This window comes from Dryas octopetala, chromosome 4, assembly GCF_963921425.1.
Source record: "Dryas octopetala chromosome 4, drDryOcto1.1, whole genome shotgun sequence".
In the NCBI taxonomy this organism is placed as follows: Eukaryota; Viridiplantae; Streptophyta; class Magnoliopsida; order Rosales; family Rosaceae; genus Dryas; species Dryas octopetala.
In genome coordinates, this window is record NC_141369.1 from 16093040 (window position 1) to 16120576 (window position 27537).

The 27537-nt window shown below is 42.0% G+C and overlaps 2 protein-coding genes and 1 pseudogene across 3 annotated transcripts; all 3 read right to left on the reverse strand.

Moving 5' to 3' along the window:
- Window positions 1–302: 302 nt before the first annotated feature.
- On the reverse strand, window positions 303–10233 carry LOC147287337 (LRR receptor-like serine/threonine-protein kinase IOS1). Its single transcript, XM_086239294.1, has 14 exons — window positions 10137–10233; window positions 9675–10004; window positions 4010–4232; window positions 3386–3885; window positions 3111–3249; window positions 2926–2997; window positions 2741–2812; window positions 2564–2644; window positions 2237–2397; window positions 1925–2148; window positions 1661–1787; window positions 1334–1396; window positions 1047–1239; window positions 303–717 (listed from the first exon to the last, which is right to left on the reverse strand). The coding sequence occupies exons 4-14, from the start codon at window positions 3753–3755 to the stop codon at window positions 303–305; spliced, it is 1917 nt and encodes a 638-aa protein (XP_086095420.1). The 5' UTR covers window positions 3756–3885; window positions 4010–4232; window positions 9675–10004; window positions 10137–10233.
- Window positions 9682–10233, reverse strand: LOC147287338 (LRR receptor-like serine/threonine-protein kinase IOS1 pseudogene; annotated as a pseudogene).
- Window positions 10234–19442: 9209 nt separating this feature from the next.
- LOC147287339 (putative leucine-rich repeat receptor-like serine/threonine-protein kinase At2g19230) lies at window positions 19443–24153 on the reverse strand. 2 transcript variants are annotated; one of them, XM_086239292.1, is made up of 13 exons: window positions 24018–24153; window positions 23351–23900; window positions 22723–23222; window positions 22449–22587; window positions 22253–22324; window positions 22090–22161; window positions 21912–21992; window positions 21430–21590; window positions 21086–21279; window positions 20841–20967; window positions 20667–20726; window positions 20376–20565; window positions 19443–20164 (listed from the first exon to the last, which is right to left on the reverse strand). In XM_086239292.1, the coding sequence occupies exons 1-13, from the start codon at window positions 24118–24120 to the stop codon at window positions 19762–19764; spliced, it is 2652 nt and encodes an 883-aa protein (XP_086095418.1). In that variant the 5' UTR covers window positions 24121–24153; the 3' UTR covers window positions 19443–19761. The 2 variants fall into 2 exon arrangements, with proteins under 2 accessions (XP_086095418.1, XP_086095419.1); XM_086239293.1 differs by having other exon boundaries at window positions 20028–20265.
- Window positions 24154–27537: the final 3384 nt, after the last annotated feature.

The window sequence follows — 27537 nt, forward strand, 5'->3', positions numbered from 1 at the left end:
GGCATTTGTTGTGCATATCACATGGATTGTTGTGGCATTTCTGGTGCTTATGTTGGGTTGGCTGTAGGGATTAAATAAAGAGAATGCTCTTGCCTTTCTACTTTCTACAGTGTTTTTTATCTTGCACATGCAGTCAGCCTCCTTTCTCAACAAGATGCATTATTTGATTATGAAATACTTGCAATCCATACATATAATATACAGTATTTATTACAAGCAGATTGTACAATAAGACCATAATATCTGCAAGACTTTATAGTACATCACAATTCCCATGCATTATTTTCTAAAGATAAGTACAACTACCTAGCTAAGGGACTTAGCATAGCAATTGAATTCTTATACGTAACCTGAATGGAATTTCCCGATTCAGTTTCATTGCCGCTCCACTTTGTTCGAGCCAGTTCTGTTTCCAAACACTCCTTTAGTCCCACTACCACCCCAGTCATGATTGGCCTTTCAATGGGATTTTCAGATACACATTTCATTGCTATTTCCACAGCTTTCCAGGCAGAGTTAACACTGAAACTTCTCTCCAACATCAGATCAACAATACTGTGAATGTCTCCTTTTTCAAGCTTCGAACCAACCCATTCACTGATGTGAATTCTCTCACGTGTTCTTGATATAACAGGTCGACTTGTGATAATCTCCAACAGGACAATCCCAAAGCTATAAACATCACTTTTCTCATTTAACCTGTTTGAATAGCCGTACCTTCAAAGCCAAACATGCAGCTTAAATCATATCTTCTGAAAAAGGATTTTTGCTAAAACCCTCCATTTATACTTTCATTCTTGTCAAAGCCAAACATGTAGTTCAAACTAAAAACAATAATACTAGAGGCAAGGAAAAATGTTTCCCAAATTTTAATGACTAGATGATGTGGCAGGTCACTTGATCATAGTACCTTACTTAAGTTAGCTAGAAATTAACAAGTTCCAGAATGAGCTCAAATATGAGCAAATGAAACGCTGCCATGCTAATTGGGATTTGTTGTTTTGGTATGTGTAGTATTACTCAATTTAAAAACCAACAGTACTTACTCAGGGGCAAGGTAACCAGGAGTGCCAGCAACACCTGTTGATATATGAGTAATCCCATCATCTGTAAGGAAAATTCTGGATAGGCCAAAATCAGATAGTTTGGCTTGGAAATTTTCGTTCAGCAATATGTTTGTTGATTTCACATCTCTGTGGATTATAGGTGGCTTACAGCCATGGTGCAGATACTCCAATCCTGCATTTCAAAATTCAGACATCACTTATCACCAAACATTCAAAATAGGAGATGCTAGATAAAAAGAGATTGTGACAATCATTTAGTTGCAGACCTTGTGCAGCTTCTGATGCTATTCGAAGTCTGTCTTCCCAAGTCAAGATATTTGATCTTCTATCTATATCCATAAAAAATAGAAGAGACTAACTTACAAAGGAACCTTTTTATTCTGTCTTAACTCACAAAGGAACCTCAGTCATGTGGTGATGCAAGAAAGTTGCAGAGTAGAAATAATTGTACTTGAAAAGGTTTAATTTTAAGTTTGTATTAAGAGACTCAGAGTCTCTGATAAAAAGTCATTGACTCTCCCAAAAATTTAGAAGTACTAATTGAGAAATTAATGGTGATCTTTACTACTGAATAATTTCGATTGCAGCCAAACCTGAAAAATGTTCTTGTAAGTTTCCATTGGCCATGTACTCGTAGACGAGCCCTAAGTTTTCTTCATCAATGCAATATCCAACAAGGTTTGTCAAGTTCTTATGATGAACTCTCATAAGAAGATCAACCTGTAATTTTGAGAGGCCAAACGCCACATGATCTTAGTTAATCATATATATATGATTGAAGACATTGTATTAGTTCATTTTGACGAACTAAATGATTGAGCTTAAAACATTGCATTAGTTTATTTTGATAAGCATGCCTCTGCATTAAATTGTTGAAGCCCTTGAACTGATGATGGTGAGAGCATCTTGATAGCTACTTGAGTTTTGTCTACGTATCCATGAAAAACTGTTCCAAATCCACCTTTTCCAAGAACCCTGTTGAAGTTGTTGGTGATCTCGAGTATCTCAGAGTACGTAAATTTTCGTTTGGCTGACTCCACTGATATTAATTGAATGGTTGGTTTTGCATCTGTGGCATCTCCTATAAGAAAATTACAATTTCAGTGAGCATCCATGCTTGCATCTTTAGACCTTTAGCCTCTTACAAATATATGGAAGTCTAGTCTTACCATGTTGTCTTTTCCTTTGAAATTGCCACCAGAAAATGGCTGCTACAGCTAATATGAGAATGGAAATTCCAATGACTGACCCTACTATGGGAACAATGAAATTGTGCTTCTTCTTCAGTTTGCAAGAAACATGTTCCAATAGATTTGGATTATCGCAGAAACTGACATCAAAATGGTTGATAGCAACTGTAGTTAGATTTTGATCAATTATAAATTCCTATGTAATATTAGTAGCAGCAATCAGATGTTATAACTCTCAATAATAAGGAAATACCTGATCATACAATACTTTCATATTCTAAGGAAATTTGAAAATAGAAAGCATACCTTAATGATAGCAAACCATTCGTCCTTTTCCCAATGAGTCGTACTGGAACTGAACCTGTGAGCTTGTTTTTCTCCAAGTTTCTGCAAAGGTAAATCAATCACTATATCCATCACCATGCTTTTTAACCAGTTAGGATTTTTAGTTTAGCCCTATGTATAACCAAATAATTAACTTACAGCACAGTTAAAGTTGGCATTAGAGACAAGAAGTCTGGAATTGGTCCTGTTAAGTTGTTGTTTGATAAATCCCTAAAATCATGAGCAGCTCAACACATTTAAATTAAACTGATTGTGACAAATGAAATTCTCACCTTGTCATTAATTTGGCAACTCACTAATATTGACACACACGACATACTTACAAAGTCTGTATCATTGTGAGAGTAGATATAGAAGGAGCTATGTCTCCAATTAATCCACTTGAGGATAAGTCCCTGCAGATTGCATGTTAATTAATTCACTAAGACATAAGTACCTACTTAACTAAATTAATGAAATATCATGATGATGAGTAAGTTTATGTGAAGGGTACGTTAGTGATACTTACAAGGATATGATTCTTGGGGGAATATTTTCATTATAGCTACACCTGACACCTTCCCATGAGTACTTTTGAGGGGAACATGGATCTCCTTGCCAGTTTTTGCCAATGTTATAACTTGACTTGATGTTTGTCATTGCATCAACTAATTAAGATTTTCGGAAGCAAACGGAATATTGACCCCATCAAAATCAATCATTTAATTACATAGTGGATAAACAATCAAGCTTAAGGCAATCAATTAAGCTTGTGTGTCTAAGGAAGAGTAGTTAATTACATACCATCTTCTTGGTTTGTTTCTGATTCTACAAAAATCTTTGCCATATAAATCTCGTAAGCATTGAGGATGGGTGGAAGGGTAGAGTTGTCAGTCACAGAGATTGCAATCTTAACAGATTGTCCTGTAATACTCCAAGGCCTAATGCTGTAAACAGTAAATGTGGACAAGTAATCAGGAACAAATGGGCCATAATAGTTCTCTCCGTCTTTACTAATATGGAGCAGTCTGGACTCGTTGGGTTGGAGCCTTTTAAATTCTGAAAAGTGCATGTACAAATAATACTCCGTACTTCTATCAGCACCCTCGGGTGGCCAGAAAGTAATAACCAAGGAACTATCAGTTGCATCTTTTGGCGTGGCAGCAGTACTCATAACAACAGATCCTGGTTGGTAACCATTGTTAAGTCCAGAGTCGATGGTGGATGAAGTATTCAATTGTGTCCAATCATCTTGGTGATCACTATAGTAATACCAGAAGCGATCATGAATATCAAATGGATACCTAAATCAATTAACACACAAACATTTCATCAGTATGTATGTCTAATCAAAAGTTCTTCATATTGTCATGTAAGGCTTAGACTTCCTGGGGTTCTACATTCTCCAACAATGAGAAACCTACTCACCTGTATCCATTGCGATTAGCTATTAGACCCGTGTCGTAGCGCTCGACAAGTGCCAAGGACTACTCTGATTGTGCTTGATAAGTTGTCTCAGGTAAGGGCCTGAGTTCAATTGCTGATATAAATGGAACCCCGGATCCTGTTTTCACCAAACAAGCATCTATGTAGCTACGCAGAGGGACATGTATGAGCTCCTTGTTTACAGTACTGGAGGCATTCCTGAACCCTATTGTGTTGATGTGAGTCAACGGAATAATTAATAGAGAATATATGGGTAGTTAATAGAGAATATTTGGGTGTAATTATGTTAATTATTTTTTCTCCTGTAATTAAGCTATAGGACCCTGTATATATACTTTATTTTGTGGTAATGAGAAATCATCAAAGTATTAACCCAAACATTCTTATCATGGTATCAGAGCCGACCCTTCTCACCTCTTCTTTCTCTTAGGTATTAGGGTTTAGGTCGTGGTTGTTTTGGATGTTTAGGGTTGTATTTCGATCGTTATCCCTCTTAATCCTAGATTAAGCTTTTTATCAGAATATTGGTGTGAGTGTACTGTTGTGACTCTGTTCAAACAGAGAAATCAGAGACGAGACCCATCGTCTATCTCTCTTCACAAGAACTGATCTCTGCCCGTGCCTGCTGTGCGTCGACCAGCCACCGTGAAGACGACTCCTTCCAGTGACGCGACGCCGCTCCTTCAGTGACGCAACGCCGCCCGATCCGATCTCTTCCAGCGAAGACGACAACTTCCAGTGACGCGACGCCATCCGACCACCTGCCTGTGACGCCGACCCTCGCCTGTGCGCCTGCCTGTGCGCAAATCAGTCGACGCCGTCCGCCTGTGAGCTCCGTTCGCTGAGCGCCGTCCAGTCGCAGTGAGGCCGACCCTTGTTCGTTCGCCTGTGCGCCAACCAGTCGACGTCCTTCGCATGTGCGCTCCGCTCGCCTGAGCGCCGTCCAGTCGCCGTGACGCCGATCTCGTCTGTTCCTCTGTGCACGTCTTCTCTGTTTGCAGTGACGATCGGTCGCTCGCTGCGGCTCCGACTGCTCTGCTCCGTACTGCTCTCCGTAACGCCAACTGCTTGGCTGCTTGCTGGTCTGTGTGTGCCTTCTCTGTTTTGTCAATCCCCATGTCTCAGACACCTCCCTCTAGTCCCGGTGGCTCAAACAAAAACAAGAACAATGATGTGGTTAACCCAAAACCACCATTGTCTGCTCTTCCTCCGTTGAGTTCCCAAGATGTATCCTCACTGATCTCACCAGAAAAACTTGATGGCTCAAACTATATTGATTGGGCTCTTATAGTGCAGAATAAGATTAGAGGTCGAAAACGTTGGGGTTTTATCACAGGGACAAGAGCAGCTCCAGAAGATGTGAATTCAGATGAGTTTGAAACATGGGAGGATGAGAATTGCATGGTCAAGTCTTGGCTTCTTGATGCTATGACCAAAGAAGTCCGATCACTCTTTATTCGATTACCGACGGCGAAGGACATCTGGGACGCAGCCAAACAAACTTATACAGTGAGCCAAGATGCCTCTAAGGCATATCAACTCCATTGTGAGGTAATCTCTGTACGACAAAATGGTGGGTCTATTATTTCCTATTTTGGCAAGCTACAAAAACTTTGGCAGGATATTGATGCAATTGAACCTTGCATTATGGATTATGCGAGTGATGTTGAAAAATATACCACTATGATTAACTCTCAGAGATTATACATGTTTCTAGCGGGGTTGGATCCTCATCTAGATGGAGTTAGAGGTCGTATTCTTGCCATGTCTCCTTTACCTAAATTACAGGCGGCTTATGCAATTGTGTGTTCCGAGGCTAATCGGCAAGACGCTATGATGGGGGGTGCTGACGGGGCAGTCGCTATGGCAGCCCGAAAATTCTCACATAAAGATGCTAAGAAAAATGACAGGAAGTGTACTCACTGTGGAGGTACAACTCATGTGGTTGAAAAATGTTTTAAACTACATGGCTATCCTGAGTGGCATCCAAAGGGTGTGAAAGCCTTTCCCTCTACTTTCAAGATTGACAATACCAGTTCCAGGGTGAATTCCGTTAGTGCATCCAGCTTTGTTGCCAAGTCAGGTACCTCTAACTTTGTTTTGAGTACTTCTGCTTGTTCTAGTGATGATACGTGGATAATTGATACAGGTGCTACGGATCATATGACCTCTGATTATTATGTGTTGAGTCATCTATCATCAAATTGTCCTAAACCATTTATTATCAATGCCAATGGTGTGTCATCCCCTGTTGTCGGGGGCGGCACTGTGTCTTTGTCTTCTAGGTTGTTGCTACGCGATGTTTTGTTTGTTCCTTCCCTCAACTGCAACCTTATTTCTGTTAGTAAACTAACTCAAACTCATAATTGTGTGGCCACATTCTTTCCTACTCATTGTATTTTTCAGGACATCCATACCAAGGAGAAGATTGGCAGTGGTAGGAAGAGAGGTGGACTGTACTATCTAGACAATGGTGTTTCTCCATCAAATGGTCGTGGCGTTGTGAGTGTGGTTCGAGCTACTTCTTTACAGAATAAGAAACAGATCTGGTTGTGGCATCGTAGACTTGGTCATCCTTCATTTGGTTACCTTAGAAGATTATTTCCCTCATTATTTGTTGATTTAAATATTTCTGACTTCAGTTGTGAGGTCTGTGTTTTGGCGAAAAGCCATCGTACTGTGTTTCCTTCTAATGATCACCGTATGGATATTCCTTTTGCATTGATACACTCAGATGTTTGGGGTCCTGCCCCATCTGTTACACATAAAGGGATGAAATGGTTTGTGACATTTATTGATGATTGCACACGAATGATTTGGGTTTATCTTCTGAAAAATAAAAGTGATGTGTGTACTGTTTTTCAACTCTTTCATAAAATGGTACTCACTCAGTTTGCATTCCCTATTAAGGTTCTTCGCTCTGATAATGGTGGAGAATTTATCAATACTGAATTGAGTCAGTATTTACGTTCTGCTGGGATTCTTCACCAGACTTCTTGTCCTCATTCTCCGCAACAGAATGGAGTTGCTGAAAGGAAAAATCGACATTTATTAGAGGTCAGTCGGTCCCTTCTCTTGGGTGGTCATGTGCCCTCTTTCTTATGGGGTGATGCTCTGAGTTCCGCTGTGTATCTGATCAATCGGACACCATCTAGTGTCCTGAACTTTCGTCGGCCGTTAGATGCTCTATCCGATTTTGTTTCCTTACCAGGTATCCTTCATTTAGAACCACGAGTTTTTGGTTGTGTTGCTTTTGTCCATTTGCATTCTCATCAACGATCCAAGCTTGAACCTCGGGCCTTAGAATGTGTTTTTGTCGGCTATGGTCCATCTCAAAAGGGGTTTCGGTGCTACCATCCCCCTTCTCAGCGTTTCTATGTTTCTTTGGATGTTACCTTCCACGAACATCGGCTTTTTTACTCCTCGAGTACAGTGGACTCTACACTTCAGGGGGAGAGTTCTAGTGAAGTGCAGAATCGAGAGGATATGTTGTTCTTTGATCAGTTTGGGTATAGAGGAGTGGAAGGAGTGGAAGATGAGACTGTTAAGAATGTGGAAAATGAGACTACTGAGGTTGGGGAACATGAGACTGATGAGACTACTGTGGAACATGAGACTGATGAGACTACTGAAATTGTGGAAGATGAGACTTCCATTGTTAAAGAATCACCACTCCATGATAGTACGGTAACCTCTCCTACTCCATTGGATCAAACTCCTGAGGTAATCAACAATACTCTTGTTTCCAATCCTACTGTTGATACTATTGCTCCTAAATTTACTCTTCCTCCTCGGTCTAACCGAGGACAACCACCAGTTAAATATGAGCCAGACCCCAATGCTAAAGTTAGGTACCCAATTGGAAATCATGTGTCTTCTGTTAAGTTGTCAGAGTCATATGAATCCTATGTCTTGCAATTATCTTCTGTTTCTATCCCTAGTAGATTGCAGGATGCTCTTGCAGATTCTAGGTGGACTAAGGCTATGGCAGAAGAGATGGAGGCACTACAGAAAAATTCAACTTGGGAATTGGTCTCTCTACCTAAAGGGAAGAAAACAGTTGGATGCAGATGGGTGTTTGCTGTCAAACATAAAGCTGATGGATCAGTTGAAAGATATAAAGCTCGTCTGGTGGCAAAAGGATACACCCAGTCATACGGCATAGATTACCTGGAGACTTTTGCTCCTGTTGCAAAATTGAATACAGTACGAGTTCTATTGTCGTTAGCCGCAAACAGGAATTGGCCACTTCTTCAGTTCGATGTCAAGAATGCATTTCTACATGGTGAGCTGACTGAAGAAGTATATATGGATCCGCCTCCAGGTGTACCAGGATTTGATAATACAGGGCTGGTATGTAGATTGAAAAAGTCTCTGTATGGTCTTAAACAATCTCCAAGGGCTTGGTTTGGGAGATTTACTCGTGCAATGAAGAATTATGGATATCGACAAAGTAATTCTGATCATACTTTGTTCTTAAAACGAAGGAAGGGAAAAATTACTTGTCTTATCATTTATGTTGATGATATGGTTCTGACTGGAGACGATCAGGAAGAAATCTCTGACTTACAGAGATACTTGTCTAGAGAATTTGAAATGAAGCAACTAGGGGATTTGAAATTTTTCCTTGGGATTGAAGTTGCTAGATCTAAACATGGCATTTTTTTGTCTCAAAGGAAATATGTTCTAGATTTATTGGCCGAAACTGGTATGCTTGGATGTAAACCAGCTGTGACTCCTATGGAACAGAATCACAAACTTTTTGAGTGTTTGGGGGCTTCACCTGCGGATAAGGGGAGATATCAGAGGCTAGTTGGAAGGTTAATATATTTATCTCATACTAGACCTGACATTGCTTATGCTGTTAGTGTAGTAAGTCAGTTCATGCATGCCCCATGTAAACCCCATATGGATGCCGTGGAACGGATTTTACAGTACTTAAAATCTGCTCCAGGTAAAGGATTGTTATTTGCTAATCATGGTCACTTGAATGTGGAAGGTTTTTCTGATGCAGACTGGGGAGGCTCAGCTGATGATAGAAGGTCTACTTCAGGCTATTTTACCTTTGTAGGAGGAAATCTAGTGACTTGGAGAAGCAAGAAACAATCAGTTGTATCTAGATCGAGTGCAGAAGCTGAGTACAGGGGTATGGCTCTTGGAGTAGTTGAACTCTTATGGTTGAGAAATCTGTTGACTGATTTGGGTTGCAGACTTATCAAACCAATGGACTTATATTGTGATAACAAATCTGCTATTGAGATAGCACATAATCCAGTTCAGCATGATAGGACAAAGCATATTGAGATTGATAGACACTTCATTAAAGAGAAGCTTGAAGCTAAAATCATTAACTTTCCATTTGTGCGGTCTGAGGATCAGCTTGCAGATGTATTGACCAAGGCCGTGGCAAACAGGATTTTTATGGACTCACTAGACAAGTTGGGTATGTGTGATATATATACACCAACTTGAGGGGGAGTGTTGATGTGAGTCAACGGAATAATTAATAGAGAATATATGGGTAGTTAATAGAGAATATTTGGGTGTAATTATGTTAATTATTTTTTCTCCTGTAATTAAGCTATAGGACCCTGTATATATACTTTATTTTGTGGTAATGAGAAATCATCAAAGTATTAACCCAAACATTCTTATCATATTGAATCCCACAAATTAGGTCCAAGATGCAGTTCAAATTCTGGTAGTTTATCTTGGCCGTCATAATTCCCATATAGGAAACTTGCACGGATCAAATATCTGGTGCCACTTGTAACATTTATTTTGTAGCAGTTCCTGATGCCTTGAGGGAAGCTCCTAAGAGACCCATACGGCTGTTGATACAAACTTCTGTATTCATACAATACCAACTTATTTTCACCAGTGTCTGTGAAGTTGGCGTCTGAAATATAGTTGATGCCTGTGTACTTTTCACCATAGCTAGAAATTTCAGATAGGCCGCAATCTATGCTAATGAAGCCTGCAGGGACAAACATGCATATATTCTATATCTATAAGAGAGTGCTTTATATAGGCTCTTAATTGGACATACTATATATAGTGTGTTGAACAAAGTAAACATCATTATAACACTGCAGATGTTCTTATATACCTGTTTGATCATCCTGGGCATGAAGTAGCAGCATAAGTTTAAAAGCAAAACCAGCAAGCAGTGCAAAGAGGAAGAACTGCTTGAATGCCCTCGACATCCTGATTATACTCCGCAAACAAGCAAGACACAAAATATGTCTTTGTTGATGCCCAAAAATGGTAGAGCAGTCAACGTCGAGTCGAACCACGTAGGCCCGTTGACCCACCACTGAGCGGATGACACGTCGAAGTGGGGCAGGAACGGGTAGCTGGGTCCGACTGGTGAGTAATGAGAGATAATGATATCCAAGCACCCTGCACAGGTACACAAAAGTGAGCGGGAAGGGCACCGGTGTGGTGCCGGCCAAAGCTCCTCCGACGCTCAAGTCAGTGTTCAGAGAAATCTGAGAGCAGAGTGAGTGAATAGTATAATAATGATTTCAGTTTCTCTTTCGTGACAAGAAGGTACCTCTTTTATAGTACCTTTGGAAGAGTGTCAGCCAATCCGGTGATGACACGTGTCCCTTGTGATGACTTGCACTGTAGGAGCGCCACGTGTCACCGGTCTCGAGGATCCGAGTGAGTTGACACGGGTCGGGGCCTAGGAGGCTGGAGCTTAGGAGGCCGGAGCCTATGGGGCCGGAGCCTATGGGGCCGGAGCTTAGGAGGCCGGAGCCTATGGGGCCGGAGCCTAGAAGGTCAAGGCCTAGGAGGCCGGAGCCTAGCGGGGGCTTAGTCTTTGGGTCTAGGCCCAAACGACATGATGTTAAGCCTTATGTCACTTGTCGTTATGCCGAGATGATTAGTCATACGAACAGAAGTCCCCCAAGTTTCCGAGCAAAAGATACTTCTTGGTTGGGAACTTTGCACACAAAGAAGTCCGAGCAGAACGACAAGTGTCCACATACTTGTTCCTGCTTAAGATACTGTCCAGAAGTCCCCCAAGTTCCTTAGCAAGAAAAGCTGTACTGCAGGAAAGCTTGGGGGTTACATATGAAAGACTTCCCTCTTTTTTCTTTCTGTCTTTTTTTTTTTTTTTGAATTTCTGATCACCCTGTATTCCGAGCAGTAGACGCTTCGCGAAATCCCAGCGAAGTCTGTCTGATTGAATGGTGGGATGTCGCCCTCTGTAAATGAGAATTTAAACGGTAGAGCCTAAATATAAAGATTGCACACCCACATCTTTTTTTTTTTTTTTTAGTGTGACTAGTTTAGGAGACAGAGAGCAGCCCCCCTTGTTTTTTAAAGTAGAACCAAGTATAGGGGGCGGCTGTGTTTTGAAATAGAACAAGAAAAGAAAAGGGGGGATCGGGTCGGGTGGATAGGGGGCTCGGGTCGGAGGTGTGAGCGCGGGCCGGGGGGTTTGCAGCAGAGGAGCTGCTCGGGTCGGGGTGGTAGCTGCTCGGGTCGGAGTGCGGCGGGCTTGGGTCTGCAGGGGCTGCTCGGCTCGGGCTCTGTCGCGGCTCGGGGCGGCGCGGTTGCGGGGTTTCGGATCGCGCAGTGGGCGGTGCTCGGCTCGGGTGTTCTGTCGCGGCTCGGGGTGTTGAGCTTAGGCCGGATCCGAGCGCGGGTGGGCGGAAGTGCAGGTGCCTTTGCGAGTGCTGGGCTCGGGCTTTCTCGTCGCGGCGGCTCTGCTCGGGTCGGAACGCGGGCTGATCCTCTCGGGTCGGCGCGGGTTGGAGGGGAGAGCTGCGCGGCTCGGATTGGAGGTGGAGGTTGGGCTCGGGCCGGGCCTGTGTGCGCGGACGTCGGAGAGGTCGGCTGTGTGCCTTGGCGCGGGGGTGGTGGACTGCTCGGCTCGGAGCAGTGGGCTGCTCGGCTCGGAGCAGTGGGCTGCTCGCAATGGGCTCGGGTTGCTTGCAGCAGTGGGCTCGGGTGCAGCCGCGTTGTGCAGGGGGGTCGGGTGGAGGTGGTGCTCGTTGCGGTGGGCTGCTTGATTTTCCTACTTTGAGGTAGGTAATTCAAATAAAAGTTTGTCTACCCACTGGATATATTGATTGTGCCTTTGAAAAAATTGAGAACTTTGAGAAGTTGTGGTCGTCCAGCCTGAGGCGGACCTTGGAATTCTGTTTGTGAATTTGTGGATAATGTGAGTAGAGGCAGGTGGAGGGGCAGGTGGGTATGAACCTTGCCGAGCCCTGGGTAGGCCACACGCCTACATTTTGGACTTTGTAATTTATTGGGTATTGTGTTTTTTGCCAGGTACATAGGAAACAAGATGAGTGGGTCGGAACCCGTCTGAGCTGTTGAAGCCGCGGAAGACTGGTAAGGCATGGGTTGTCATGGCTCTTCCCCTTGAATTGATTTTTTGAATATTGGCTTTGATAACTGGTTGGTGGCTGAGCATGTGAAAAGTGATAGGGTGAATGTTGTAAATTTGGGGGTGGAAGAGCACATATGAGGGGTGGGAAACCAGTAGCGATCTTGATATGTCCATAGTGTTGTCTTGGTATTCCGAGAACTTCCCATCTTGATTTTTGGTTGTTTTTTTTTTTTGATGGGCAGGTGTGCGGGGCGGAAGCCTGGGCTCGGGCCGGGGCTGGTGGTGCACTAGGCGGAAGCTCGGAGAAAGCTGGTGTCAGCGGCGCGGAAGCCTGAGTGGGTGCGCGGCGCGGAAGCCTGGGTGGTGAGCAGGGCGAAAGCCTGGGTTCGAGCCGGGGCAGGAAGCCTAATCAATGCATTGCAGGCCGAGCTACTGCAGGCCAGGAAGGAGGCAGACCAGGCTAGGCAAGAGTTGGAGCAGTGCGAGGAGAAGCTGAGCCAAGCCAAGCAGGTGGTCTGCTAGGGGCTGACAGTAATGATGGGCATGTCAACGTCCCAGAGGGAGGTACCCAGGGGGGAGAGCCCGAGGATGGAGCATCCACAGGTGGGGAGCATGACATGGGAGAGGATCCCAAATAAATGTTTGAAGCAAACAAGGCCCGGGGGCAGGGGTGGGCGGACCATCGCCCTATTTTTGTTTGGATTATATGGTCGGGTCGGATGTAGCCCGTGCCAAATTACAAACTCTTTCGATTATTCCCTTTGTACTTTATGATATTTGGATGATTTGGAGGGTGTCCAACCCGTTTATGGGGTAGGATGCCCTTCCCTTTAATACATGGTATTGTGGGATTTTCTCGAATGCATGGTACTTAGTTTTCCTTGAATGCATGATATTGATTTTTCTCTGAATGCATGGTACTTAGTTTCCCTTGAATGCATGAGATTGATTTTCCCTTGAATGCATGGTACTTAAGTTCCCTTGAATGCATGTGCCATAGCCGCGCCCTGAATGCATGGTACTTAGCTTCCCTTGAATGCATGGGCGGATATGGGCAGGGTCGGATGTCTGATGGCCCGGGGGTCCATACAGCCAATTAAGACTTTGAATAAAAATGAAGAAAAAAGTGTCCGTGGTAGGACTTCCGTGAATGCATGGTACTTAGTTTCCCTTGAATGCATTTGCCATAGCCGCGCCCTGAATGCATGGTACTTGGCTTCCCTTGAATGCATGGGGCGGATATGGGTAGGGTCGGATGTCTGATGGCCCGGGGGTCCATACAGCCAATTAACACTTTGAATAAAAATGAAGAAAAATCTGTCCGTGGTAGGACTCTCATTTATGAAAGCGATAACATAGATGAAATTGAAAAAAGTCCCCGGGGGGTACAACATGTGTCTACTTGTAAAAGTAGCGGAGGTGCTCGGCGCGCCAAGGGCGGCCGAGTTCCTTGCCGGTTGTGGCGCGGAGCCTGTATGTGCCTGGACGGACGACCTCAATGGTTTTGTAGGGCGTCTGGGGTAGGGCAGGTGTTGGAGACACAAACAGCCATAGAGGGCTTGACCTCTTTCTTCTTCTTGACTGAAGTTATATAGCAGGACCTGGCTGACACTTGATTGCCTTTGACTACCCCCGTTCCACATGGGGTCGGGAACTTGATCAAAAGTAAGTGAGTGGAGATCATAACCCTCAATTGGTTAAGGGCCGGTCGTCCCAGGATGACGTTATAAGCTGTGGGGCAGTCGACCACCAAAAACTGAGTAGTTGTGGTAGCGGACGAAGGATACCTCCCGAGGGTGAGGGGAAGGTAGATCCCACCAAGAGGGGTGACCATGTCGCCCGAAAAGCTGAGCAAAAGAGCGATCGACCGGTCAAGCCTCTCCTGGTCGATTCCAAGAGCGGTGAAGGCTGGGGCGAAGAGGATGTTGACGGAGCTACCACAGTCGATAAGGATCCGAGCCACATCAAAATTAGCTATGGTGGCTTCGATGACCAAGGGGTCATCGTGTGGGAAGATCAAATCACGTTCCTCTTCCTCAGCAAAGGAAATGGGCGACCACCCGAGCTGAGGAGTCTTTTTGCTACGGTGGAAGTCTACAGCCATAACGCCGGAGCATGGTTGAGCACGTCGGGCGTATTCCTTCCTAGCTCTGTTGGAGTTGCCAGCGAGGGTCGGGCCCCCACAGATGGTATTGACCCGCCCCCGGCGTTGTCCGTCGGTCTTGGCCTTCTCGGTGGCCTCCTTGTCTATAAAACCATCCAACTTTCCTTCCTGTACCAAAGTTTCTATTGCCTCCTTAAAAGCTCTGCATGCCTCGGTGTCATGGCCATGGTCGTCATGGTAAAGGCAAAAGAAATTCTTGTTAGCCCGGTATCGTGTTTGTGGTGGGCGGGGTGGGAGCTTAGGAAGTATGTCCTTGATCTGGGGATACAACTCTGTATAAGTAACAGTGAGAATTGTATAGACTTTGAACCTGGAGGCATAGGATGTCTGATAGGTTTCCTCCCTTCGTTGTCCTCCACCTCTACCATCACCAAATTGTTTCTTGGTGAACTTATTGAACTCTTTCCCGGACCCCCCATGCTGGTTACCCGAGTAGGGCTTGGGCTGGGGTGGCACTATGATGGCCTGGTCGGTACTTGGGCGATCCATGGTAGGCGGCTTCTTCCCATATGTTTTGAATTCGGCCGTGGCATAGGCAATGGCCTCGTGCATGAGTTCCTTGTAGGTGCGCGGATTGCGGCAGTTGATTTCAAACAGGAAGTCCCCCTCTAGGAGACCACCCTTGAAAGCAGCGAAGGCTACCTTCTCATCACAATCGCGACACCGAGATCGTTCTAGCTGAAATCGAGTGATGTATTCCCGGAGGGATTCCCTGCTGCCCTGTCGGACTCGAGTCAAGTCATCCGTGGTGTAGATTCTATCGGTCTGGATGATATATTGGCCTAGGAAGAGCTCTCGGAGCTCGTTGAAGCAATCAACCGAGCCCGGAGGAAGTTGGTAGAACCAGTCCCTTGCACTGCCAGAGAGGGTGGAAGGGAAGATTCGACACTTCGTAATGTCATCAGCACCTTTAGATTCCAGAGCGGATCTGAAACTCATGAGGTGGTCATATGGGTCTTCCTTCCCTGTGTATGGAGTGATTTTGGGAGGCCGGACGTCGCCAACCGGAGGAGTGGATAGGATGCGAGCTGTGAAAGGTCCAGGCAGCTCCCTTGTTTCTAAAGATGGGTGCCCACCCCGACTTCCTTCCTCCACTCTTTTCAGGCGCTCACTGATGTCCATGAGAAGTTGCTGGAGCTGGTCTGGTGGAAGAGAACCGCTGTTACCGGAGTCAGCGACTTGTTCACTTGTGAAAGTGTCATCTTCTGCGCGGCGCCCAGCCGAGAAAATCTGCTCTTCTCCCCGTCGTTGCTTGGAACGAGGAGCCTGCTCTTCCCCCAAGTCTTGGGGACGCGGGTGGGATTCGTCCCGGTTCGTCCGCTGCTCTTCTCGCCGAGAGCGGTTGTCGTCGAGCAGATGACGACAGTCCTGATAAATGTGGAGCTCTTCAGAGCGGGTAGGATGCTCGCCAGATCGAGCCCGGTTGACCGGGTGGACAAGTCTCTTTTGGAAACCTGGGGGCGGATGGCTACCTTGCCCTACATCCAATTGGCGGGGAACATTTTGGTCCCTTCGGGGGGGATCCCTCATCTCACCACTCCGGAGAGTGGTGTGTTCGTCCCTGTCATGGGGGTTCCTCCTCTCACCACTCCGGGGAGTGGTATGTCCTTCCCTGTCGAGGAGGAGTCGCTCATAAAGCTGCATTGCACCTTTTTAGAGGTCGAGCTGTTCCTGGGTTCGTTGGAGCTGAGCCTCCAATCGCTGGATGTACTCCTCCTGATCAGATTCGGCAGTCTTCTTACCTCGCTTGTCAACCAGCGGGGTGTTGTCGACTTGATCGAGGATAGGACCTCCGTCAGACATTGTGAGGGTCGGTAGCTCGGAAGCTAGGGAGCTCGGAAGCTAGGGAGCTCGGAAGCTAGGGAGCTTGGAAGCTCGGAAGCTCGGAAGGTTTTTTTTGCACCTCAACTGAGGGTAGAGAATTCAATGGGGAAAAGTTGTAACTTTCCCACAGACGGCGCCAAACTGTTGATGCCCAAAAATGGTAGAGCAGTCAACGTCGAGTCGAACCACGTAGGCCCGTTGACCCACCACTGAGCGGATGACACGTCGAAGTGGGGCAGGAACGGGTAGCTGGGTCCGACTGGTGAGTAATGAGAGATAATGATATCCAAGCACCCTGCACAGGTACACAAAAGTGAGCGGGAAGGGCACCGGTGTGGTGCCGGCCAAAGCTCCTCCGACGCTCAAGTCAGTGTTCAGAGAAATCTGAGAGCAGAGTGAGTGAATAGTATAATAATGATTTCAGTTTCTCTTTCGTGACAAGAAGGTACCTCTTTTATAGTACCTTTGGAAGAGTGTCAGCCAATCCGGTGATGACACGTGTCCCTTGTGATGACTTGCACTGTAGGAGCGCCACGTGTCACCGGTCTCGAGGATCCGAGTGAGTTGACACGGGTCGGGGCCTAGGAGGCTGGAGCTTAGGAGGCCGGAGCCTATGGGGCCGGAGCCTATGGGGCCGGAGCTTAGGAGGCCGGAGCCTATGGGGCCGGAGCCTAGAAGGTCAAGGCCTAGGAGGCCGGAGCCTAGCGGGGGCTTAGTCTTTGGGTCTAGGCCCAAACGACATGATGTTAAGCCTTATGTCACTTGTCGTTATGCCGAGATGATTAGTCATACGAACAGTCTTCAATGAATATATAGCATTTATATAGAATGTAAAGTTGAAGTCGTGGGAACTGATTTTGGTACATTTCATGAATTTATAATGGACAAAGCAGAGAACTCAATTCTGAATTTAGGCTCACATGTATACCACTTCTCGAATAAAGGTGGGGCCCACCTATAGAAGTGGATTCCAGTTTTATTTGAGATGTGGTACATATATGATACAAAAAATGTGATATCTCTAGCATTCAATACAAACCATTTCCTTATCGTTCAATTCCTTAGATATAATCACTTTACGGTCTTTGTTGGTGCCTTGGTGATGCTTTTTTAATTTCCATTTTATCAATCTTTATCATTTTTAGCCTTGTTCACAATGAACTTATATGTCTTTGAATTTCGAAAAAGAATTACATCCAATCCATGTCTAACAGCAGAGAGGAAAGCCGTTGAGGTCCTCCTCAATCCAAATAAGAAAATTCAGAACAAGAAAGCGCCAACTTAACTAAAAATGAGCGTTGACAAACAAAAAAAAAAAAAAAAAAGCTAAAATGTGAGCTACATCGTTGCAGATTCTTGCCGAACTGGCATACAACAGAGTCAAAAGTTCTCATCAATCCTTTGACCTTAAAACTTAAGAAAAATTAATATAACAAATATAAACATTGTTGGCGATGTTAATTTATGTATACATCATCTCAAGAGACTTATCCTTTCATGCAAGTCTACCCTTATGTATACATCATCTCAAGAGCTGCCACATTTGATAATTTTAAATGTTTTATGTGCAATTTATTCCATAAAATGCAAGTCTACCTTCATGCATTTTGTTTTGATAAAGAAGCAAAGAAATTAATGAATAAACTTCTGTTGTGTGCACAAGTTCTTTTGGTACTTATATTAATCAACTGACCAATTAGTGGCCAAAACATAAGCTATATCCTCTTTGCACTTGGAGGTCGCTGGCCAGCCTGGCTTGTGTGGGTCAATGGGCTTGAAAGATCCATTACTAATAAATTACCCATTATGACTTGAGTAGGTCAATGGAATATTGAAAGATCCTTATTAATTTTTAACAGCCCATTCTTACAAAGTATTAATAAGAATGGGTAATTTATTAGTGTTGTACCTTTCAAGCACCCAATTAATGCTGTATTGTATAAGAGTGGTGTTATATATTGTCACCTATTTTAATAATTTTGCTTACATATGTCAAATTTTCTAACTCATTCCTTCAATGATAGTATAGCTGGATAAGCTACACTATTTTAAGGCCAAATTTTGTTTTTGGTTCTTGTAATTTGGGTTAATTAAGTTTTATTTTTGTCCATATAGTTTCAATTATGCCAATTTAACCTATGTAGTTTCCAAATAATTTCAATACAAGAACACACGCATAATTTCGTCAATTTTATTCAACGAAATTAGCGCGTGAAGCACTCACACAGGCAAGAGTGCTTTTGGTTTTCGGGTGATTGTGCATTATTGTCCGACTACTTAAAATACCCTAAATCATGCACATCATATTTTTCTTGACACAATTAGATAAAATTAACTAAAGAATTACAATCATTAGGAAACTACATAGACTAATTAAATTGACACAATTAAATCTACATAGATCAAAATGAAACATAGTCCAAACGACAGGGATTATCAGAATAGTGCTCCACTTACTCGGGATTAAGGTATCCAAATGTTCGCATGGGATCTATTAATACATGAGTGGCAAGAACTTAAGAAATCCTAAAATTAATCAGCTAACTTGGCTCGCAAGTCTTTATTTAACAATATGTTGGAAGTGTTTAGATCTCTATGGATTATGGGTGGCTTGCAACCATTATGTACATAATCCAGTCCACAAAGTATTTGACACTGTGTTGAGAATAGTATCCCATATCAAGGAATTAAGTAGAGTCTTATAGTATAAAGTCTTGAGCATCCCTATTCATTATTAAGTATAAGTGGGGTGGGGCAACATGCAACTTGTTTATTGCATTTGCATTTTGAGCAATTTGTTTCCTTGATTTTCTACTTGAATTTTAATATTTGTGGGGTTGATTAGATTATTTATTTATTTATTTAAAGCAAAGTATAGAGGATTTTTTAGTTGAAGATTTAAATTAGTTGAGGATATATAACGTAATTGCAATGTTGTAACTGCAAATACAGTAAACAAACACAGACGCGCAGATGTAGTTGCCAAACACTCAGCCATCAATGCTGTCATGAAACTCAATAATGCAACTGGATATCCTGCTAGGTAAGTAAATTAGTAATTTTGATCTGAAAATTAAAAAATCCCAATTTTTTAAAGGGTGAGAAAAGGAGTTTAGGGGTACATTTAGAACTTCCCGAGAATTATTAAAGCCACAAAGGCCAACCAGTGAAAGCCCAACCTAAAAAAAGCCCAAACACAAACATACAAAAGCTCCAACAACTGAAGAGAGCCCAAATCTACACATAAGAAAAAGGAAGCCCAAACGACAGAAGAAAGGTAGACAATCTTAAAATCAAATTGGAATTGCAAAGCAATGCCAAATTGATAAATGAACACTAAAGAGTAGATTGGATATTGCATTATTGTGAACCTAACTCTGGCCAAAAAAAGTACTACTACCTAACTGAGGGACTTTGCATAGTGATTGAATTCTCAAACATCACCATGGAATTTTTAGTTTCACGACTCTTCTTGGTTGGAGCCAGCTCTTTTGCCAAACACTCCTTCAGTCCCACCACCACCTCACTCATGGTTGGCCTTTCGGCAGTGTTTGTAGATACACATTCCATTGCTAGTTCCACAGCATCCCAGGCAGAGTTAACATTGAAAGTTCCCTCTAACTTGGGATCAACAATGCTGTAGATGTCTCCTTTTTCAAGCATCGAACCAACCCAATCGCTGATGTGAATTCTCTCTTGTGTTTTCGAAAAAACAGGTCGACTTGTTAACATCTCTAACAGGACAATCCCAAAGCTATAGACATCACTTTTCTCATTTAACCTGTTTGACTTGCTGTACCTTCAAAGCCAAACATGCAACTCAAATCATTTGCTAAAATGCCCAGTTATAGTTCCTTTCTTCTTTCTTCTTCTTGCTTTATTTAATTAAAGTCTGCTTCACTGACACATATTAATACTTTAAATACTAATTAAGATGTCTAAATGAAACACTGCCACATTAATTAGGATTGTTAATTTGTAGCATTACTCAATCTAAAAAAAATACTTACTCAGGGGCAAGGTAGCCAGGAGTGCCAGCAACACCTGTTGATATATGAGTCCCATCATCTAGAGGGAAAACTCTAGATAGGCCAAAATCAGATAGTTTGGCTTGAAAATTTTCATTCAGCAAGATATTTGTTGATTTCACATCCCTGTGGATTATAGGTGGCGTACAACCGTAGTGCAGATACTCCAATCCTGCATTTCAAAATTCAGGCATCACTTGTCAAAAAATCAAATTCAAACAAGGATATTCTACAACAGGATTATGATTCTATGAAAACCATTCAGTTGCAGACCTAGTGCAGCATCTGTTGCTATTTGAAGTCTACCTTCCCAAGTTGAGTTGGTATCTACATCTATAAAAAAATAAAAGAATCTCAGACAATTTATTGACCAATGTACAATTTAGGTGTACTAAGAAATTGACAACTTCGCTACTGATGGAGTTATTTCAGTTGCTGCAGTCAAACCTGAAAGAAATGCATGTAAGTCTCCCTTGGCCATGTACTCGTACACGAGCCCTTTTTTGTTTTTCTCATTGCAATATCCTACGAGGCTTGTCAAGTTTATATGATGCACTCTCGTAAGAAGATCAACCTGTAATTTAAGAGGCCACAAATGCAAAATCTTAGTTCATTATATATATGTATATATATATATATATATGATTGACCACAAAATCATTGCTTGCAATTGTTTAGTTGGACAAACTTGCCTCTGCATGAAATTGTTGATACCCTTGAATTGAAGATGGCGAAAGCATCTTAACTGCTACTTGAGTTTTGTCTATGCGGCCATGATAAACTGTTCCAAATCCACCTTTGCCAAGAGTCCTCTCCAAGTTGTTGGTGATCTTGAGTATCTTAGAGTATGTAAACTGTTGTTTTGTTGACTTGGACTCGAAAGTGGCTTTTGCATCATTTATAGTGATTATAACAAGTTATTAGTACATAAACAGTCGAACTCTTGCCATGATTGCAGCACAAAGTGCCTCAACCTGCATTTTATATGCTCGCCAAAAAAAAAAAAAACTTAAAAACAAATGTTTCGAAGTCTTACCTTGTTCATGTTGTCTTTTCCTTTTCAAGCCCCACCAGATAGCTGCTACAGATAATAAGAGGATTGAAACTCCGGCGATTGACCCTATTACAGGAATAATGAAATTGTGCTTCTTCTTTTCACAAGAAAAATTTCCAGATAGAGTTGGATTTTCGCACAAACTGACATCAAAATGGTTGACAGCAACAGTACTAGTTAGATGTTGATCAATTACAGGTACCAATGATATAAATTCTGTAGTATTTGTAGCAGGTGTTATAATTCTCAGTATCCAGTTTGCTGGGATACACCTGTGTGATCACGATTCCTGCAAGATTTACGTGTCCACAACCTGATCATTTTATATTTTTTTTCATGAATATATAGAAACTGGTGGCATCTGTATAAATGAGTTAATCGCTCTAAGCTAGCTGTAATACAGTTTTAGAGGGAGTCAAACACGAAGTTTGGAGGTCATGGTTTTCTATAAAAAGCATATATACCTTAACTTTAGGGAACCATTCTTTCTTTTTTCTATCAATCCTACCGGAACAGAGCCTGTGAGCTTGTTATTCTCCAAGTTTCTGCAAAGGTAAAGCAGTCTGTCAGTCGCCATGTTTTCTAACTAATCAATTAGCCCCATCATGCATATATGCATGTATAACCAAATAATTAACTTACAGGACAGTTAAATGTGAGAAATGAGACAAAAAGTCTGGAATTGTTCCTGTTAAGTTGTTGTTTGATAAATCCCTGAAATCATGAGCAGCTCAACTCATTTAAAACTGATGGCGCAAAATGAAATTAGGATCCTATGCACACACAGTAAAACATATATGCTTACAATGTCTGTATCATGGTGAGCTTGGATATAGAAGGAGGTATCTCCCCTGTTAATCCACTTGAGGACAAGTCCCTGCAGATTGCATGTTCCATAACTTAAATTCACTAAAACATTTATGCATGGAATTAATTAAAATGAAATTAATATAATGATCAAGAGTAATTAAGTTTGAGAAGAGATACTGATATATACTTACAAGGATATGATTCTTGGGGGCTCATTTTCAGGATAGCTACACTTGACAGCTTCCCATGAGTACTTTTGAGGGGAACATGGATCTCCTCGCCAGTTTTTCTCAATTCCATAACTTGACTTGATGTTTGTGATTGCATCAACTTAGATTTTCATAACACAAACAGAAAATCCCATCAAACTCAATCTTATTCAGTTACATAGTGGGTAAATAATAAGGCAATAAATCAATAAATAAGCTTGTGGGTGAGGAGAAATATATGTATAAAAATACTTACCATCTTGTTGGTTTGTTTCTAATATTGAGAACTTCTTTACCATATAAATCTCGAAAGCATTGAGGATGGGTGGAAGGGTAGAGGTGTCAGCCGCAGAGATTGCAATCTCAACAGATTGTCCTGTAATACGCCAAGGCTCTTTGCTGGGAACAGTACTTGTGTACAAGTAAGTAGGAGCAAATGGATCAACAGTGCGCTCTCCATCTCTACTAACATAGAGCATTCTGGATTGGTTGGATTGGAGCATTTCAACTTCTGCAAAGTGCAAGTAATAATAATACTCTGTACTTCTATCAGCACCCTCGGGTGGCAGGAAAGTAATAACCAATGAATTATCTGTTGGATCGTTTGGCGTGGCAGCACTACTCATAACTAGAGATGGTGGTCGGTAACCATTGTCCGATTCATCGTCGATGGTGAATGCGGTAATTAACTGTGTCCAATCATCCAGTTGATCATTATAATTAAACCAGAAGCGATCATGAATATCATCCGGATACCTATATATCAGACATGCATATAGAAGATGAGTGTTAGAATTAGAGCATCCAACAGACGCGAAACCGGCCAATTGGATCATTCTACATACATTAATCTACTTACGTTCTGCTACAATGAGTACTCTCACCTGTATCCTGCATTCAGATCATTGGATATTAGACCCGTGTCGTAGCGCGAGACATATGCCAAGGTCTCGTTCCCTTGCGTTTTATAAGTGTCACTAGGTAAGGGCCTGAGTTCAATTCTTGATATAAATGGAACCCCAGAGCCTGTGTTCACCAAACAAATCTGTATGTAGCTTCGCAGAGGGACATGTATGAGCTCCCTGAATGTGTTAAGAGAGGCATTCTCGAACCCCATTGAATCCCACAAGTTTGGTCCAAGATGGAGTTCGAATTCCGGTAGTTTATCTTGGCCATCGTAATTCCCATATAAGAAACCTGCTCGGATCAAATATCTGGTGCCACTTGTAACGTTTATGTTGTAGCAGTTTCTGAGTCCCTTAGGGAAGCTCCTAAGAGACATGTACGGCTTTTGATTCTCATCTCTGTATTTATACGATACCAATTTACTTTCACCAGTGTCAATGAAGTTGGTGTCTGGAACATAGGTGATGCCTGTTTTAGTTTCATTGTAGCTGGGATTGTCTACTAGGCCACAATCTATGCTAATGAAGCCTGCAGATACAGACATATATTATATATATTTATAGGTTCTTAATTGGGCATGTTATAATTTGCATTGTTGAACAAAATAAACAATATGATTATGATAGTGCAGATGTTCATATATACCTGACTGATCATCCAGGGCATGAACTAAGAGCATAAGGTAATTTAAAGCAAAACCACCTAACACTGCAAAGAGGAAGAATTGGTTGAATGTCCGAGACATCATTATGCTCTGGAAACATGCAAGCTAGCTAGCTAGAGACTCGCAAATATATCGTCAATGAATAACATTTATATCATCTATATATAAGTAGGCCATGGCTATTTCTAAACGTGGATCTTTTTCTGTAACTTCCATGAATTTACGATGCATGGGTGGACCTGTAGAGGGGCCAGTGAAGGAAATTTCCCTCACTCACCCTTTGCCACAGCCATGAGCTTCCCCCATCAATCCAATAATTTTCTTACGGGTGGGGACAAGGTGTTTGACAAAATAGCTCAAAGAGAGAAGCTGATAGGAGCAGAACACGTCTCAGTTGAAATTTTATTTATTTATTAATGTACCCGCCCAAGTTGGCCATCTCACCAAAATTTCAAATCTCTCATAATCTCTCATATTTACATTTAGTGTTAAATATGGGATGGGCCGGATGAGCTTCATGTAGTTTTTCAACAATCCAAACCATCTATTTTTTAGGTCTCTATTCATAAATCATCCTTGCAAACAATTAGCCAAATCGGAAATCATTTGTCTATTTAACTTTGATCAAACAAATAGACGAATCAAATATTTTCGATAAAACTGTCTATTTAATACTAAATGTGAGATCCCACACTTGAAGCTTCCTGTATATATATATATACATTGTTTACTTAACAATGAGATTCTTATTTTCTTAAAACTGATAACTTTTACTTTATTAGAGAATGACACATTTTTTATAATGTTAATATGATAACATTTTACATTTATATTTTTTTATAGTTGTTTATAATAATATATAGTAGTTTAATATTTATGTTATTACTAACATAAGTGGTATTATATAAGTATATATAACTAAATTTCAGTAATTAAAGATGCTCTAGCAGAAGTACAAATAATTAAAGACCGGCCTATATAGGGTCAAGTGAAGGCAATTGCCCCCATTCATTAGTTTGTCCACCATGAGCAACCCAACAGCCCAATATATCTTTGATATTTTCCATGAGGGCGGGGACAAGTTGCTTGGGGAAGTGCCTCAAAAAGAGGATGATAGGAACAACAATATTACAAGTTTACAACTATAGCTTGTAATATGGTATTCCCTTTCATCAATAAAAATATTGTTAGTGAATTCTTTCTCGAAAACTTTCTCATCTTATCTCATAAACAAAAATTTCTAAGTCCGCAGAGTAGTACAGAAACTATTAAATTATGTGTTTCATTAATATATAATCATAAAATATGATATGTTTAGCATGTTTCATATTGTCATTGGAGAAACAATGTATGCAGGTGTGCATAAATTACCCATTAATTAGTTGATTCTACAGCCAGAAGTAACACAGAAGGAGCTACTAGTTCAGAAGCCACAGCCAAGTCAGAGGGGGTGTGGGAGGGGCTGGGTGGGGGTGGGCCAAGTTGGGGCTGGGCTGCGTAGGGCGGGGAGGGGCAGAGCAAGGGTGGGGCAAGGTTGGGCTACGTGGGTCAAATCGGAGCAGAGCGAGAGCGGGGTGGGGCAAGGTAGGCTGGGCTGGGGCTGGGCAGGGGCTGGGTTGGGCTGGGTTATGTGGGGTATATCGAGGCAGAGAGAGGGCGGGACGGGCAGATAGGCGGAGGGTGAGGCTGGATGGGGCGATGCTGGGCGGGGCGGGGCGGGGCTGAGGCTGGGGCTGCGTGGAGTTGGGGATGGGTGGGGGCGTGGCTGGCATGTGTAGAGAGAAAGAGAAGGGGAGAGAGAGAGAGAGAGAGAGAGAGAGAGAGAGAGAGAGAGAGGAGGAGGGAAATGGGAGTTGTCGGCATGTGCAGTGGGTGGAGAGGGAGGGGTGGCCGGAATGTGCAGTGGGTGGGAAGAGAGGGTGGCCGGCTTGCGCAGTGGGTGGAGAGGGAAGGGTTTGGTTTTTTTTGTTTTTTTTATAATTTAATTGAATTTTAAAGATTTTATTTTTTAAATATTATTTTAATTTAAAGTTTTATTATTTTATTAATTTAAATATTATTTTAAATATATTTTACAGTTGAAATGACAAAATTACCCTTCCACGTCAGCATTTCTAACAGTGGTGTTGACGGAATCAGGCAACGTGGGAAACAGCATAAAAGTTTAGGGGGTTATATGAGACAAATAAATGTGAAGGGGCAAAGTGAGAAAAAATTAACCTAAAAGTCAGGGGCAAATGTGCTAATAAGCCTATATATAATATACATACAAAGTACAAAAGTAGAAACTAGAAAATATAGTTGTCTGGCCAATTTTTCCTATAACGTACCAAACATAGAGAATTTTTTCAAAGGATTTGGATAACTCATAATTGCTATAATTTAATATATATTCTTTGGAAATAAGAAAGGACCATAAATGTGGATAGGGTTTTTTTTTTTTTTTAGGATTTATTTTTTTTAGTCTAATTCATGAATGTCATATAAGGGTATAAAATTGTAATATAAAAATGTAGTAAGTATAATATTACTGTATAAAAAAATAAAAAATGAAAAAGTACCATAAATCTGGAGACTAACGAGTGGAGGAAGAGTTGGGTAATTAGGTTTACATCCTCGGTTTATTTAATTTTTTAATTGAAACTTGGTGATACTGTTAAATGTGGGTCTAGTCCTTTCACTACATAATTCATTAGTGTTTTTTTTTTTTTTGGGTACAAGAGGGGCCAAAGCCCAAAAGAAAAACCTAAACAACTAAAGCTCTAGGACATGGAGTACCAAGAGCATTAGCAAAAAGTAAAGAGCAAACCTCAAGAGGAGAGAAATCAAACCAATTAACACCCAAATCCTTCTCAACACTTAAAGAGGCTAAACGATCAGCACAAAATTTTTGCTCACGATACACATGCCTCACCATGCAATTAGCAAACCTCACCATGCTCACGATACATAATTAATTAGCTTTGCATATATTTCCTCTTTCGATCTCTTTCAATTTTTATATTTATATTTCCGGTCCTTTGCTCCGATTGGCTTTGTGTGTAATAGTTGGTGGATTTGCAAATCATTTTTTTTTCTCTCTAATATTTCCTTCATTGACTAAATAAACCTGCAAATTTTTTTATTTGAATCTGAATTCTCTGTAATTAATAAGAGATGAATTTGATGATTCAATCTAATAGCCTGATTATGATTCGAATTTAATAACTCATTAAGTTAATGAAACAAATAAGAATTGTAGTGATTCCAAAATTTGATCTAATTGGCAAAATTAAAACCACAATGATAAAATATACTTTTAGCTCAAATCAAAACACAGGACTAAAAATATATTTTACAATATAATCTATGAGGGGACCTTGTGGCCCTTTCTACAAGTTGAAGTTTTTGCAGTCAGGGGAATTGTTATTGCACCTTTCATGAATTTATGAAGGAGGGACACGCATGCACCATGGCCCATCGTTTACTGGCACCGCACCAAAACTGACGCCGTTGAAACGT